The sequence below is a fragment of the Elgaria multicarinata genome, chromosome 10, assembly GCF_023053635.1.
Source record: "Elgaria multicarinata webbii isolate HBS135686 ecotype San Diego chromosome 10, rElgMul1.1.pri, whole genome shotgun sequence".
In the NCBI taxonomy this organism is placed as follows: Eukaryota; Metazoa; Chordata; class Lepidosauria; order Squamata; family Anguidae; genus Elgaria; species Elgaria multicarinata.
This window is the reverse complement of record NC_086180.1, coordinates 52,968,852-52,984,046: the sequence shown is the minus strand read 5'-3', so window position 1 is coordinate 52,984,046 and position 15,195 is coordinate 52,968,852. Positions and strand designations below refer to the sequence as shown.

At 39.4% G+C, this 15,195-nt stretch overlaps 1 protein-coding gene across 8 annotated transcripts in view; it reads left to right on the top strand.

Annotated features, from left to right (window-relative positions):
- Positions 1 to 15,195, top strand: part of RBM47 (RNA binding motif protein 47) — a 315,704-nt gene that overhangs the window by 34,554 nt on the left and 265,955 nt on the right. For 7 of the 8 annotated variants that reach the window (XR_010025937.1, XM_063136416.1, XM_063136415.1 and 4 more), the window contains exon 2: positions 11,674 to 12,839. Coding sequence is in view for 7 of the 8 variants with exons in the window: in XM_063136416.1 (XP_062992486.1) it covers positions 11,705 to 12,839 (1,135 nt within the window). In the remaining variant the exon portion in view is untranslated. Of the gene's footprint in view, positions 1 to 952; positions 1,004 to 11,673; positions 12,840 to 15,195 lie in introns of those variants that run through there. The other variant, XM_063136414.1, reaches the window with a different exon arrangement.

Sequence of the window (15,195 nt, the reverse complement as noted above, 5' to 3'; positions counted from 1 at the left end):
AGGAGGACACTGAATCTCTAATAATTTATCATATCCTCAAACAATCCTTTTCTCCCTCCCACTAGCTGTTTTTAGCTTGCTGAACTGGCAAATTCAACCACCGAAGAGTCCTTTGGTTTGGTTCTCTCTCTTACTGTTTGAAAAGGTGTGGTGTTTACTTTACCTAAGTGCTTCTGGGACCTAGTGTTATGTACACCCCCTCCTGCTGTTTTTTTTTTTTTTACTATGGTATCAATATTTATATATTGTTCTTCCGAGCTGATTCCTTATTTGCTGGAGAAATAGCAAACACCTGGTAACTAAGCACATGGAATTTTGTGTTCCTCCTTCAGCATTAGTTGCTGCTTCCTCCTCTCCCTCTTGCCTCTTTTGCTGTGCCTCTCAGGTTGAATGTCTGCTAATTTAATCAAAGGATCCTGACGAGTAGTCTAAAATTCTGATGAATTGGCTTAAAAATAGACTGCGTTCTAAACAAAAAAATCCCACTGCCAAGCAAAATTTGCCCTTCCTCCTTATCTTATCTGTTTTGAGTCACACAAACTATTTGCACAACGCCTTGTGCTGGGAAGAAGTTGTTTGTATATGATTCAACTGCCTTTCTGCCAATTTTAATCTGAGTTAAGTCTGTTTTTTTGTTTTCAATTCCTACTCCCTGTGGAAAATGTCAAAGTGTGTGTCTCCCATTCTTACTCTTAAGCTTAGAACTGGCCTCATAAAAATCCATTAGTTACAGATGGGGTTTTTCAATTAATTTTTCGAACTGCTGGAGTAAATGTTTTGCATTGGGGCAGTCTGAACATCTTTCTTTTCTGTCCCACCCATTCAGAGTCCTTCGAGGTGCCCTTAGCAAATTACTGCCATGGAATTTAAATAGCCGAAGCTCATTGACCAATAAAGCGATATGTGTACTGTATAACAGAGTCAGACCTCGTGACTAGGAGGAAAGGTTATTCAATCAAAGGTGCAAGTAAAACTAACCTGTTGCGATTGCAGGACTAGAAAGGTAAGCAGAAAGCTTCCTTTTTTATGTAGGATTTTGTCTAATTTTACATTGAATAGCTACGGTTAAAACTACTGCTTCTCCTTACTCTTCTCTAGAGTGTAAATATGAGAAAGAGAATTAATAATTCTGAGCACAAGCTTTGGCAACAATAGACAAATGTCTCAAAGAAATTTCCTTTCAAGCAATTCATGCAGGTTTCATAATTGTAAAAGTTTGACCTAAAATGTGTTGTACTTCTAAGGCTTACAAATTGAGCAAGCAAAGGGTAGGGTGAGCTGCCATTCTTTTAAATCAAGCAAGCAAAGAGAGATTAATGTACCTTTTGTATTTTTCTTGGATCTGACTCGACCAACCTTGTGGAATACTTCATTCTTCAGGCAGATATGATGAATTTGGCATTGGGATCTGAAACAATGAGGCTTCAGATTTGGGGGTTTCTTAGTTCAATGAAAAAAACTATTTACTATTTCTCTACACAAAGAGGTGTTGTACTATGTAAAAATAATATAAGTAGAATACCATGATATGCTTCCTCATATCATGCTTATTCAGTAGATATTTCATCCTTGGTCTAAAGGTGGAGGTGGGGGAAGTAATTTGTGTGCCATTTTGTGTACTATTTTTACCTATTTTTTTCACCTGTATGTTACTTTTTAAGAGCTATGTACTGGAAATTTCATATATGGAAAAACTTACTATGACATTGGAGGGATATATTATGAGTCTGGTTTGTTAAATCAACTGAAAATACATTTAGTTTAATTTTTACAAGTTTAACAGAAAACATTTTAAGATTGTCTCTATGCTTAGGCCCACTTTCTGTAGTTAGCATTGGTGTAAACTGGATCTGCAAAATGGCTGCTTTATTTTTTCCGGCTGTCTTCTATGACTTTGTGTTTATAACAGTAGCATTTAAATCTTCCGAAATAGTGTAGAAAGAAATTAATTCCAGTTTTATTGGAGAGAAAAAATTCAAAGAGTGTTCTGGAACCAATATAATTTAAACTTACATCAGTATAAGGATTGATAAAGTAGAAACCTGTTATGATTTGCCCAGACATTTAAAACTGATTTACGTCTTACCACAAATATAAACCTATACTGATTTTTCAGAGCCTACTGTTAGACCTCTGAAAATATAGGCATTACAATACTGAATGAATTTGTGTCTCATTCCACTCCTTTCAGAGAGTTGGAGCATTAACTTCAAAAAATTAGATGAATCTTTAACCAAAATTAAACTTTGAACGGGGTTTAATTTGTACTCATTCCTTCCCCCCATTAAATACATGCATGTCCTTCAAAGGCCCCCTGTCCTAGTTAAACATTTTTGCAAAATGTATATTAACACTGGGCAATGGTAATCTAATCTGGCACTTGCTCAGCAGGGCTAGTAACTGTATTTTTCAGCTTCGGCCAAAGGTTCAAAGGTTTGTACAAACTTCACAGATCAGAGATCAGGTACAAATTGCCGCACTTTGCAGCTCGAGTTCTGCAGATACAAGGAAATGTTCACAGCTGTGATGATTGCTTTCCCTCACCCGCCCTCCCCTTCTGCACAGAGGCAATGTCAGACAGTTAAAAGCATGTTATGTGCAAATTGGTCATTGGCACCAGAGTTTAATGAATAACTAAACGATACCTAAGTCATGGATGCAAGGTGGATATTATGAAAGAGTCTAAATTGTGAATGGGGGATGGGATCACTCTCTCTCTCTCTCTCTCTGTGTGTGTGTGTGTGTGAGTGTGTGTGTGTGTGTATGTGTGTGTGTGTGTGTGTGAGAGAGAGAGAGAGAGAGAGAGAGAATTGGGTTGAAATGCTAGTATTTCATTCCTAACTACACTTCTTCAACAGAAATCAGAGGGCCCTATGTCTGAGTTAATGGTTGAGGACTGAAGTATATACCAGCCATATTCTTTAATTTCAGACTGATATTAATCCTCTAATATTAGCCTATATGTTTAAGTTATGTGATCCACAGCAAAAGGTGTTGTGACGTGTTAAAACTCTTACCCAGACAAGTTAAATCTGACTAAAGTCAGGATTGCAGGCCTGCTGTCTCCCCAAGCTGTTGTAATTATTCAAGTACTTGCATGATAATGCAATATGGTGGGAATGGACTACAGTAATGTGCTCTACATGGGATGCCTCCGAAGAGCAAACTTCAGCTGGTCTAGATTTTGACAGCCAGGTCGTTAGCCAGTGCCAGCCATGCAGAGATTATATTATGCTGATTTGAAGAGTACTCTGTTGGCTTTCATTGAATTCCTGGGCCACAGCATTCAGGTGCAGAAGCCCTACTTTAACAGTAGAGATTATGATGATGATGATTTTCCCCTGGACTTAAGTAGCTGGCTGCATTAAACTTTTCTTTGCATCCTGCCTCTTTATTTTTTATGTACAGATTTAGCACATATAGAATTTCAACTTCTGTAATTCTTGTAGCACTTTAAAGGTTACCCATATGACATAATGACTAGATCTAAACTACTGTTTTATAGCGGTATTGAAGTGCACAGAAAACTGTTGGGGCACAATCCACTTTCCATATACCGCTTTCATAGTATTATTTCCTGTTTTCTTTTCCGCAATTGTAATGATTTGACACAAGGTGTAGTTCTGCCAAGCTTTCTCGTCGCTGTTGTTTCATTTTTTAATTTTGTAGCTAATATGTTATAATGATATTGTCTAACTTCTCCCTGTCACCATGAAAATTAGGATCATATATAATGTTTTCACTATCAGAACAATTCAAAGCTCACTTACCTGTGAGTAAGCTCTACTGACTACAGTGGAATTTACTTTTGAGTAAACATAGTATTGCTCTGTAACTCTACAATTCTAAGCACACTTAGAAGAGAGTAAGTCCCATTTAACTTAATAAGATTTGCTTCTGAGTAAATATAAGGACTGCACCATGAATTTGATTTTATTATGAATACTGAAATATTACTATTACATAGTATACCCTTACATTTACCTGCCCATAGAAGGCAATAGGATTGGCAGATATTCACAAGAAGCAGGGCCTTATTAACTGTGGCATCCAGTTTGATGAATGCTTTCCCCACAGAGGCCTACCAAATCCGTACATTATATAGTTTCAGGTACCTTTATAAATCCTGGATCTTCTGAGTAACCTTTGAGCTGAATATACCCTCTGCTTTCTGTATTTGGGGTGACTTAAGTATTTATGTATTTAGATATTTTATTTGTTACATTTATATCCCACCTTTTTTCCAAGGACTCCAGGGTGGCATACAGGATCCTCCTCCTTTATATTTTAATCTCACACAACCCTGTTAAAACAGCTCCACTGGCTTCCAGTCTGTTTCCAGGCACAATTCAAAGTGCTGGTTATGACCTATAAAGCCCTATATGGCTTGGGTCCAGGTTATCTGAAAGATTGTATTCTCCCTTATGAGCCTGCCCATGCTTTGAGATCTTCTGGAGAGGCCCTTCTTTTAGTCCCACCTTCTTCACAGGCACGCTTGGTGGGAACATGGGAGAGGGCCTTGGTGGCTGCTCCAGTGCTTTGGAACTCTCTTCCCGGGGAAGCGAGACTGGCTTCCTCCTTGATGGGCTTTCGGAAGTAGGCAAAAACTTGTGTAAAGCAGTAGAGAAATGAGTACACGCCACCCGGTGGGGGGGAGCAGGGAAAACATGCCCTAACATGAAGGAGCTCATTTTGCATATAGTGTTGTGCATGCAACAGTATCTGGCTGCAGAAGGAGGAGCTGAACTTTGACATGGTTAGTGTTGGAGGTGGTTCCTGGTTTGGGCCTGCTGAATCAGTTCTCTTTGCAGCGCATCCCAGTTCCTGATGCTGCTGAATCAGTTCTCTTTGCAGCGCACCCCAGTTCCGGTTGCTGCCACCTACCATCCACCTTATTGCATGCCTGGAGGATCCCTATTCATTCACTGTCTCCTGGGCTTGTGAATAAGGCTAAAGGACACAGGCTTCCATCGGCCTACCTAGACCTTGGGAGGGAAATGTGTTAATCAAAAGGTTGTCTCCCATGTTCTATTTTTGTTGCTTGTTGTCAAACTGAATAAATACCAGTACTTATACCTCAGGTGTGTGGGTGAGGTTGCTACTCAGACATCTCTAAATTGGTGTCCCAGGTTTCCTGGGTGGGGGCTTGAGCCTGAGCTAACCTTAAGGGAAAAACAAACAACCCCTAGACATAGAACCCGGCCCTGGGTACCGACCGAAGGGTTACACTTGTTTGTTCCAGCAGGCCTTTGGAGAATAATCTGGTCGTCCATCTATGTTAAGAACTTGTAAAATTTTGCAAGGCCGCCTTGAGGGCCAGTATTGGGCAAAAGGCAGGATACAAATAAATATAATAATAACAACAACAACCCTGAGAGGTTGGTTAAGCTGAGAGTTGGTGAATATCCAAAGTCACCCAGTGAGCTTCATGATCTGTGTTGCTGCTGCTGCTTGTGTTGGGTTTCTTGTTTTTATGTTGTTTAACTTTTTGTGTTAGGAATTAGTAGGATTCTTTTTTATTGTGTTAATTATATGTTAGTTGGCTTGTATTATTTTATAAGAAAGGTAGAATATAATTTTAAAAATTAAAGTAATAATTACCTTTTGGGTTTGACATCAAACCTAGCAGCTAATGGGAGTTATGACTACCCTATTGTTCCTCATGGCTTCAATAATACATGCCTCTTACAGTACACATTTCTTGTATAACACATTTTTATACAGCATTTTGCAATTGGTCTCCGATAGGTAGAATCGTATGTTACCTTACAGAAGCTTCAAACTGAATCTAAAACATATGTAGCTGCATTTACAGAGAGATGTATCATTGGTCCAGCTCCCCCAATGCCTCCAGCAACAGCTCTTTTTGGTTTCAGGCAGTTATTTTTGAGATGTAAGTAGGCATTCTCAACTGAGTGCCAAAATATATGTGAACTGTTTTCCCTGGACTTCATTGTTGGGTTACAGTTTGAGTCAACTTACTCTCATTGTGGATATATGAACACACACACACACACACACACACACACACACACATGCCATTTTAAGGGCTTGGATTTGTAAGTGTGTCTTTACCATGAAGCAGGATCCTTGAGGTGGCACAGTCCAGAGGGGAATGCTGTTTTCTTGCCTCCAATTTCCATTTGTTAACGAAAAAATAGGTGGTAGACTGGGTGGTGGTGTCATATTGGCTTTTCACTTGAGGTGCAAAAATACCTAAGCTTATCACCTGTGGATACAGCCTCATTCAGCGTCTCTTATTGTGTAAAGACTTTAGGCTTCCTCTCTGCTTGATTAACACATTCTGTTCTGCTCTTTAAATACATTTAGCCCACGGCAGAGAAGACTGTTGTTTCCTATTGTAGTTAGACGTTGACATGACTAAAACATGCCAGCCTTTGTGGTATTTAATGTTACATAAGTTTTACAACAAGTGGGGTAGCACATGATTATAACTTTTTACAACCATCTGGATTTTAACATTAGCTAAAACTTTGGGACAGCAATAGGAAGGGAGGAAAATAGCAGTTCAGTAATAAAACTTGGGCAGAGAACATTATTTTGCCATGTATTTCTGTTTCATTATAGGTCTTCTCAAACTGCTGCTTCAATTTTTCATCCAATGTTTGATATTTGCAGTGATCATCTGCTGGGAATCAAATGGGACTAGGTTGTCTGAAGAATTCTAATGCACAATTCACTGTTGAATGGCCATTTTGATAAGTTAGTGTTTCAGTTTCATTAAGTACATATTAGCTGTGGACTAATTAGCAGTCCTTCAGACAATTCTGTTCCCACGTGACAAAATAAAAACACAATGTTTGGGAGAAGAAGGGAAACTGTTGTCTGCCCTGATGATTTTTTTCAAATTACAGAAGCAGTCCTTTCCAGTGTTAGTTAGGAAAGGCATTGCCTGCTTCTTAGAGGGGCCTGGTGGTGACGACAACTCCACATTGGCAGTCCTTCCTATGCAGATGTTGGAAGGAGCGCCAAAGTGGGAGCCTCAGGCCTCGTGGTGCCAACGTCAAGATGGGGCCTTGGATTGTTGCTCTTCAGTATGAAAAATGGTCCTGTATAGACAACTTGTCCCAGATGCATGCAATGACCTGGTTCTCAGGTCACCGTTGCATGCCACGAGTGTGCTGTTTCTGCTTTGCATAACCAGTCGGGCTGATTGGAAATTTTGCATGATGTGCAAACCCGGACACCTTACATAGTTTGTAGGCTGAACAACACAAAGTTAACCTACAATTTGTTCTTAGGTTAACTTTGGCTTCTTTAACCCACAAACAACCCAAAGTGTCAAGATTCTCACATCATTCAGCAGCCTCCAAGCAGCTTGTTGGAGGTTGCATATGCAAAGCAGAAGTGCCTCATGTTCAGCAAGAAACCGGAAAATTGTGTGTTAATTAACTTGGGACAGCCCAAGGGTGAATCCCCCATTTCAGGTGGCAGATCTGGAAGGGCTGTGGATCATACATCCCCCACCCTCTGCTGGGAGGGTCACAGGCCCCACAGGAGCAGCTGCTGCCACCTACCCCATGCCTGTGGTGTATTGAGGGGGGAGGATATTGGTGGTGGGGAAGGGGAAGGAGGAAGGGGGATGTTGATGGTGGTTGCAGAGGAATAGGAGGATGGCGGCGGGCACAGAGGAGAATAGGAAGATATTGGCAGTGGAAATGGAGGGGGCAGAATGGAAGGATGAGGAATAAGGTGGCAGCGCATCCTTCCACCTCAGGTGACAAGAGGCCTTGCACCTGCCCTGTAATTAACTCACGGTTTGCACTCATGACTTGTAAACAGGGTCAGTTTGTAGCTTCAGCCACTACAAGAACAGCAGTTTCAAAGGATCACTTTTGTATTTGTAATTTTTTTAAAAATTTTTTTAACACGAATTGGATAAAATAAATTATACTTGTCCTGGTAGGCAGTCCCATACAAAACTTTAGGGCATTTGGTGTGGTGTGGGATCTGCAAAAAAACCAAAACCTATATTGCCTTAATGCTATATTTGGTATTTTTCAGTTTCTTCTCCATTGACAATAGTATATTATGGTCAGTGTAGGCATTTAATTGTAGCTGTTCTTTTTTCTTTAGGAAATCTCTGATTTTTCCCACCTTCCTTCCACTGTAGTTGCATTTCTAAAAGGGTTACCTGATATTCAGTTTCATAGTTACTGTAATGAAGTAATCTTTAACTAAAGCAAATGAGAAGGTCATAAAAACTGGCCCATTGTGTCAACGTTATAAACCTTCTTTTTTGTCAGCTGCCTTTTTATTGACACTCCGGATAAATCAGAAAATCACTGCAGCAGAGGAATAAAATAGCTCCTACGACCTGGAACGTTTTGACTTTTCTTTTCTTTTCGTATCCGGTGCTCGTGGCCAAGACGCTCGTGAATGTTAAAAGACAATATGTGATTATGTGAAACATGTTTCAGGTTTTAATATCAAAATTATTGTAATCAAAATGACCTTGAGAAAATAGCAGTCTAATAAAGTTTGTTCTGGGATCTTGTAATTTTTTCGTGTTGACGTATTCACTGCTCCCATATTCCCTAATCATGTATTTTGACAATCTTATTTTCAAGCATGATAATGGCATTTTATTTTATTTTAAAATAAGAATTTTACTCTCTGGCTACATTAAGTATTTTGTCTGAGTCTTCATTTAAACTGTGATTGAGTAAATGAGAGAAGGCATAAATAAAGAATACCTGCTTTCTTATACAGAGACCGTTCAGTGTCAAAATTATATTTTCTGTATAATATATGTACAGCCATTTCCTTTGCAGATGACTCTCACCGTTTACTAGCTCCTTGCTTGTACCTATATAGATTGATCTGTATAGACCACATGGGTGAATGACCCTCCCTTTGGGTGGAGGAATGGACTGGATAAACTTAGTCCCTCCCAAAAACCTGATTGTATTATGCTAGCTAGTACAATGTCATTGACAGCTATGCCAATGTAAGCTAAAAACTGAATCACTTGCTACTTTTTTTGATAGCAGTAAAAGATAGAGTATCAGTGTGTAGAAAGTTTGACTAGTGCTTTGTAAAACTAATTGAAGGCCACTTTAAATATTGTCCTTATCTTACACAGCAATAATTGTGTAGCCAAATGCTTGTCCATTGTAATGTGTTCACAAATGTGTGTCGGTACTTCTGACTTTAACTTGAAAAAACCCATTTCTTATCTGAAAGATAGTGAACCGCCCAGAGAGCTCTGGCTATTGGGCAGTATAGAAATGTAATAAATAAATTAATAAAATAAATTCTGCTAGTGCACAATCCTTGTTCTTTCCAGATGTGGCTACTCTTTAGGTTTGGAGCCTAGAATGAAAGCATTTCTGCAGTGTGGACCTGGCTGACATTTTCACTGGTATGCTAGGAACAGTATATTCCTTCACAATCTTGTAAACAAAAGCACTAAGCAACATGAAAATCTGGTTTATGGTGATTGTTGATATATAAACCACACATAAGTAGCAGACACATTTTTTAATTTGCATTATTCTTTACTAACCTTATCTAACCAACAATGTTTAGAATGTTGTATAAATTGCAGATACATAATAAATATCATCCTATTGCTCTCCCCCCACCCCACCCATGTCTAATTCTGTTTCAGGATAGAAGGTAGTCTTGAGAGATTTCATGTTGCTTATTTTTTATTGGACTTGTATAGGCTGCCCATCAACATATATCCTCTAAGCAGCTCGCAGAACAAAGAATAAAATACAGTATTAAAACTTTAAATTTGGTCCATAGTTAGATTGGGAATAAGTACAGCTGATAAAGCATTGCAGTAATATGATCGAAACACCCTATCCCAATTATTTTAGACCAACAGAGAGCTTCGGCTATTGGGTGGTATAAAAATGTAATAAATAAATAAACAAATAAAATAAATAAATGTCAGTTACAAGACTGTTTTAATGGCAAACCCACATACACCACATTGCAGTGGTTTGGTAAATATGGCCAAGCTATCTCCATCCAGGTATGGCCACATCTGACATATCATCTGGAAGTGATCAAAGACACTTGAGCCTTTAATGTCAATGCTGGTTCAGTAAACACCCCAATACTGCAAACCTGATCCTTTAGGGCAGGGGTGGGCAATTTGTGGCCCTTCCATCAGCCCTAGCCATCATAGCCAATGGTGAGGGATCATGGGAATTGTTGGCTAAAGCATCTAGAGGGCCACAAGTAATCTTGCCTGCTTTAGGATGAGTGCAACCCCTTCCAAAATTGCTTGAACACCACTCACCTGGGCAAGTAAACCACCTACCAACAGAACCTCCTCCTTATCTGGATTGCAACTCAGTTTATTTACCATCATCCAGTCCATTACTGCACCCATGCACTGAATCAGGACATCCTTATTTTGAATGAAATTCAGTAGCCATTCCACCAGGTCATTTGTGTAACTTTTATATAAATACATTTATGTGTAGCATTGTCCTCACATTAACTATGGGAGCTGGGTCATTCTTACTACCATTTTTCCACTTTAGACTGAATTAAATGTAAAAAAACCCAAAAACGTATTTGATGCCATTGCACTCTGGCTGCTCAAAAGCCGGTATTCCTGCATCAAAATGGCTAGTTAGAAGAATGTATGTGGAGTGTGCACAAATAGGAAATATTATGCCAAGATAATAGTATTAGAGAAACAGCCAAAATCAGAATTATACTAAGCTATGCATTATTAACCAAACATTAGTGCCCATTTTTCGAACCATGGGAATAAGAGAGGTAATAACACAAAGACGATGCAACTTGTAGATCATCCAATGACATCTGGATGGTTATCAATGAAAGCACTAGATGGGATGTTCGATCTAATACAGCGTACAATAATTTAAAAAATGATGGCAAAAAGCCATTTATAGCTTGTGTATGAATACTGCATGTGTGGCTTTGTAATGCAATATTTCCAGTGTTACTTTTAGTCATGATCTATCATTTGCACATTCTCTGCAATTTTTGCTCCATGAGCAACAAATTCTTTTTTGCTATATAGTAATGTTTGTTACAGTAAAATACAATGAGTAAACTTGACGTCTGTTAAGTGTCTGAGCCAGGCAGGATCTACAGTACTGCTTTATAACAGTTATAATGATTTTGATAACTGTTCAGGCTCAGGACACGTTACACATACTGTTTTCAAAACGTTTTCAAAGTGTTAGATCCTGCTTGGTGTAGATCTGGCCCCAATATACCCAGCTTGCTCTGTATACTAGAACCCTGAACCTACCTTTCCAAAGGATTATTCAAACAGGCAGAGGCCATCATTAATCTTACCTTCTAAAAAGATTAACAACCTAGCAACTTTGCAATTAAACAGGGAAGCTACTCATAACAACAATAGGAACTTCCTAGCATTATTTTATAATTTTTAACTAAAATGAAGAAATGCCTTTTTAGTATCTAAAAACTATTGTGTTTGCTTCAAACTGAAAAGTATTAGAACTCTGTCAGAAGTCAGTCAGCTATGTGAAAGGGTTGTAGCTGAATCTTAAATTCATGAAGTAGCTCTTTTCATGTTTGAAAAGTAATCAGACTCTCATCCTGAGACATGAACCAGCAGAGTTCTTTTTATAGAAAGATTTCCGTATATTGTTAATAGCATCTAATTTCATCTTCTCTAACCTCTTTGTTCAGGTATCCTCACGCTTTGAATGATTAGGACATAATGACAGCTGAAGATTCTGCTGCTAGGATGAGTAACGATTCCTCCAACCTCCAGACAAATAAAGTCCCTGAAGGTGTGGCTGGTGCACCCAATGAGGCTGCACTATTGCAACTAATAGAGCGCACTGGATATACCATGGTTCAAGAGAATGGGCAGCGCAAGTATGGTGGACCACCACCGGGCTGGGAAGGGCTGCAGCCGCCTCGTGGATGTGAAGTCTTTGTGGGTAAAATTCCTCGCGATGTCTATGAAGATGAGCTGGTCCCTGTGTTTGAGGCTGCTGGACGGATCTATGAAATGCGCCTGATGATGGACTTTGATGGAAAAAACCGTGGTTATGCGTTTGTAATGTATACTCAAAAATATGAAGCCAAACATGCTATCAAAGAACTGAACAATTATGAAATCCGTCCTGGTAGGCTGTTAGGGGTGTGTTCCAGTGTGGATAACTGTAGACTGTTCATTGGAGGAATCCCCAAGATGAAAAAAAGAGAAGAAATTTTAGAAGAGATCTCTAAGGTGACGGAAGGTGTGCTGGATGTCATTGTATATGCCAGTGCAGCAGATAAGATGAAAAACAGAGGATTTGCATTTGTAGAGTATGGAAGCCACAGAGCAGCCGCTATGGCAAGGAGGAAGTTGATGCCTGGGAGAATCCAACTTTGGGGACACCAGATTGCTGTTGACTGGGCAGAGCCAGAAATAGATGTTGATGAAGATGTCATGGAGACCGTAAAAATCCTGTATGTGAGGAATTTAATGATTGAAACCACAGAGGATACAATTAAAAAAGTCTTTGGTCAGTTTAACCCTGGTTGTGTAGAGCGGGTTAAAAAAATACGAGACTATGCCTTTGTACACTTCACAAGCCGGGAAGATGCAGTTCAAGCCATGAATAACCTCAATGGCACTGAACTAGAAGGATCCTGTCTGGAAGTTACCTTAGCCAAGCCAGTAGACAAAGAGCAGTACACTCGCTACCAGAAAGCAGCGAAAGGAGGAGGAGGAGGAGGAACAACAACAGAAGTTACTCAGCAACCTAACTATGTTTACTCTTGTGATCCATACACCCTAGCATATTATGGATATCCATATAATGCTCTGATTGGTCCAAATCGAGAATATTTTGTGAAAGGTTAGTATACAGTTGTTGGCACATATCGAGGGAATATTGTTGCCATGTTTGTATTACAGCTGTGGCTTACTTGTCCTAAGTAAGTGTAGGGTGACACAGATAGCTTTTATTCTACCTTTTTGCAGAACACTTTTAATTTTCTTTGTTGAAAAATATATCCCACTTCTCAACTGTGATCTCCAAGGCAGCTCACAACATGTGGGCTCAAGTTACAAGAAGCCAAGTTCTGTCTGGACAACAGGAAAAAACTTCCTGTCTGTTAGAGCAGTACACAATGGAACCAATTGCCTAGGGAGGTTGTGGGCTCTCCCACACTAGAGGCCTTCAAGATGCAGCTAGACAGCCATCTCTCAGGGATGCTTTAAGGTGGATTCCTGCATTGGACTCGATGGCCTTATAGATGCCTTCCAACTCTATGTATAAAAATTCTATGTATAAAAATGACAAATCATAGCAATCTCCCTTTCTATATCATTATTAACCTCCCCTCTTAATAGTAAACTTGCCTCATTCCATGCTGATCAATTTGAAAACAAAACAAGGCAACTCAATAGAATGGAGGTGGGTTTTTTTTGCAAGCTTAAGTGATTCCCCAGGTATCCAGAAGAATATTTGAGGGGGAAAGTGCAGAACAGCCTGATCAGAGGTAAGGTGGCCACTTATGCATTACCAAAGAAGAGGAAATGCATCACAAAGAGGACAAAATGGGGCACATATTTGCATAAGGTTTGCATATGGTAATTTATTGCTATAATTTAAATAGTGGGGAAGACTTTGACCAGGTGGTCTGTGTCCCTGCTCAATCTGCAGGGCAACTTCAAGGCCCCTCCCTTCTTATGGTTCTTTATCTTTAAACTGGACTTGGACTGGACAGCCCTTTGAATAGAGGATGGTTCTCTGTAAAGTAGGACACATGGATACCCTACTCAGAGCCTTCAAGAGCCACAGAACATTGAACTTGGTGACTGAATTAAAACAAGAAAAGACGTGTGTGTGTGTGTGTGTGTGTATGTATGAATTGGCCTGCACGAGCCCCTAAATGTTTATATTACCTGGAGGTGGAAATTGGGGGCTGGGACAGGGGTGGAATCTGTGCCATGAGGTAACCCCCCCCCCCTTTTCACTGCACTATATGAGGAAGCTTTGTGGAGAGCAGAACAGCCCAGCTTTTGTACTCTCTAGGAAGATCTTTTGTCTTCCCCAGTCCCAATAAAGTATTTAGGTTTAAGTCTGGCAGCTTTGGGGCATTATATGAGGGTGGAGGTTTCTAGAGAATAGAATAGAAAATTGTGTCTTTTCCCCTCCTCTCTAAAAATAGTGCTTTGGAGGTGCTTTTATTTGTCTTTTATTTTTATTTATGTTTTCTTGGATGCACTTTTAATTGTTGAGTTTTAATATTTGAATCATAACATTTGTGTATTTTATTGTTAACCACTTTGAATGCTTTTTTAGTGAGATAGTGGGAAATTTAATTTAATTTAAATAGATAATTAAATTAATAATAAATGTCATCTTGCTTCCGTGAGCACCTAACAGCAGTATGATTGATTTTGTTGACATTTATACCCCCCTTTCTTCCAAAGAGTGTATTAAGCTTTCTTAACCTTTATATGTTAAATTCGATCTAAAGGGAATTGGAATAATTCTCCAGAATGTATGAAAATAAAGAATCTATGCATTCTTTTGTGCCAACATTCAAGAATGTAGGATAGCTCAGCACAGCACCAACTCCGCACAGAAGTAGTTCCTACAGTCTCTGGCCCCATTCAGAAGACACCTTAAACCACGGCTTTAACCACGGTGAATAAAGCAAAAAGTCCTATTCACCATGGTTAAAGCCATGGTTTAAGGTGTCTTCTGAACACAGCCCAGATTTCTGGCTTAATTACCATGGTTAAAGTCATGGTTTAAGGTGTCTTTTAAACTGAGTCCCAAGCCAGAGTGTGACTGTGAACATATGCAGGTTGGCTGGAGAAAAGGCCTCTTTCCATCCTCTTGAATTCATATAGCCATCCACAATATGAGTGATGAGCCCGCTATGGAAATGCACTGGCCATGTTTTGTTCAGATATGTCTTTTTTTCCTTAGCAGAAACTGGGGAAGCCTGTTTTCTGCCTAATGATAGCAGAAGCCAGCAGTACACAATACGGATTTGATGGATTATGATATCGCTAACCCAGTTCCTCCCCACTGAAGTTTTCCAGTATTTTAAAAGTGTTTCTGCATTGCTGCTGCTTTTTTAAAAAGTGTGTGTAAGTGTGTGCACACTTGTGTACTTGTATAAATGTACTTCTTCAGAAGGTTTCTTTTTCTTTTTAAAGAAACAGTCTAGGCTGTGGGAGAGTGGCAAGAAAGA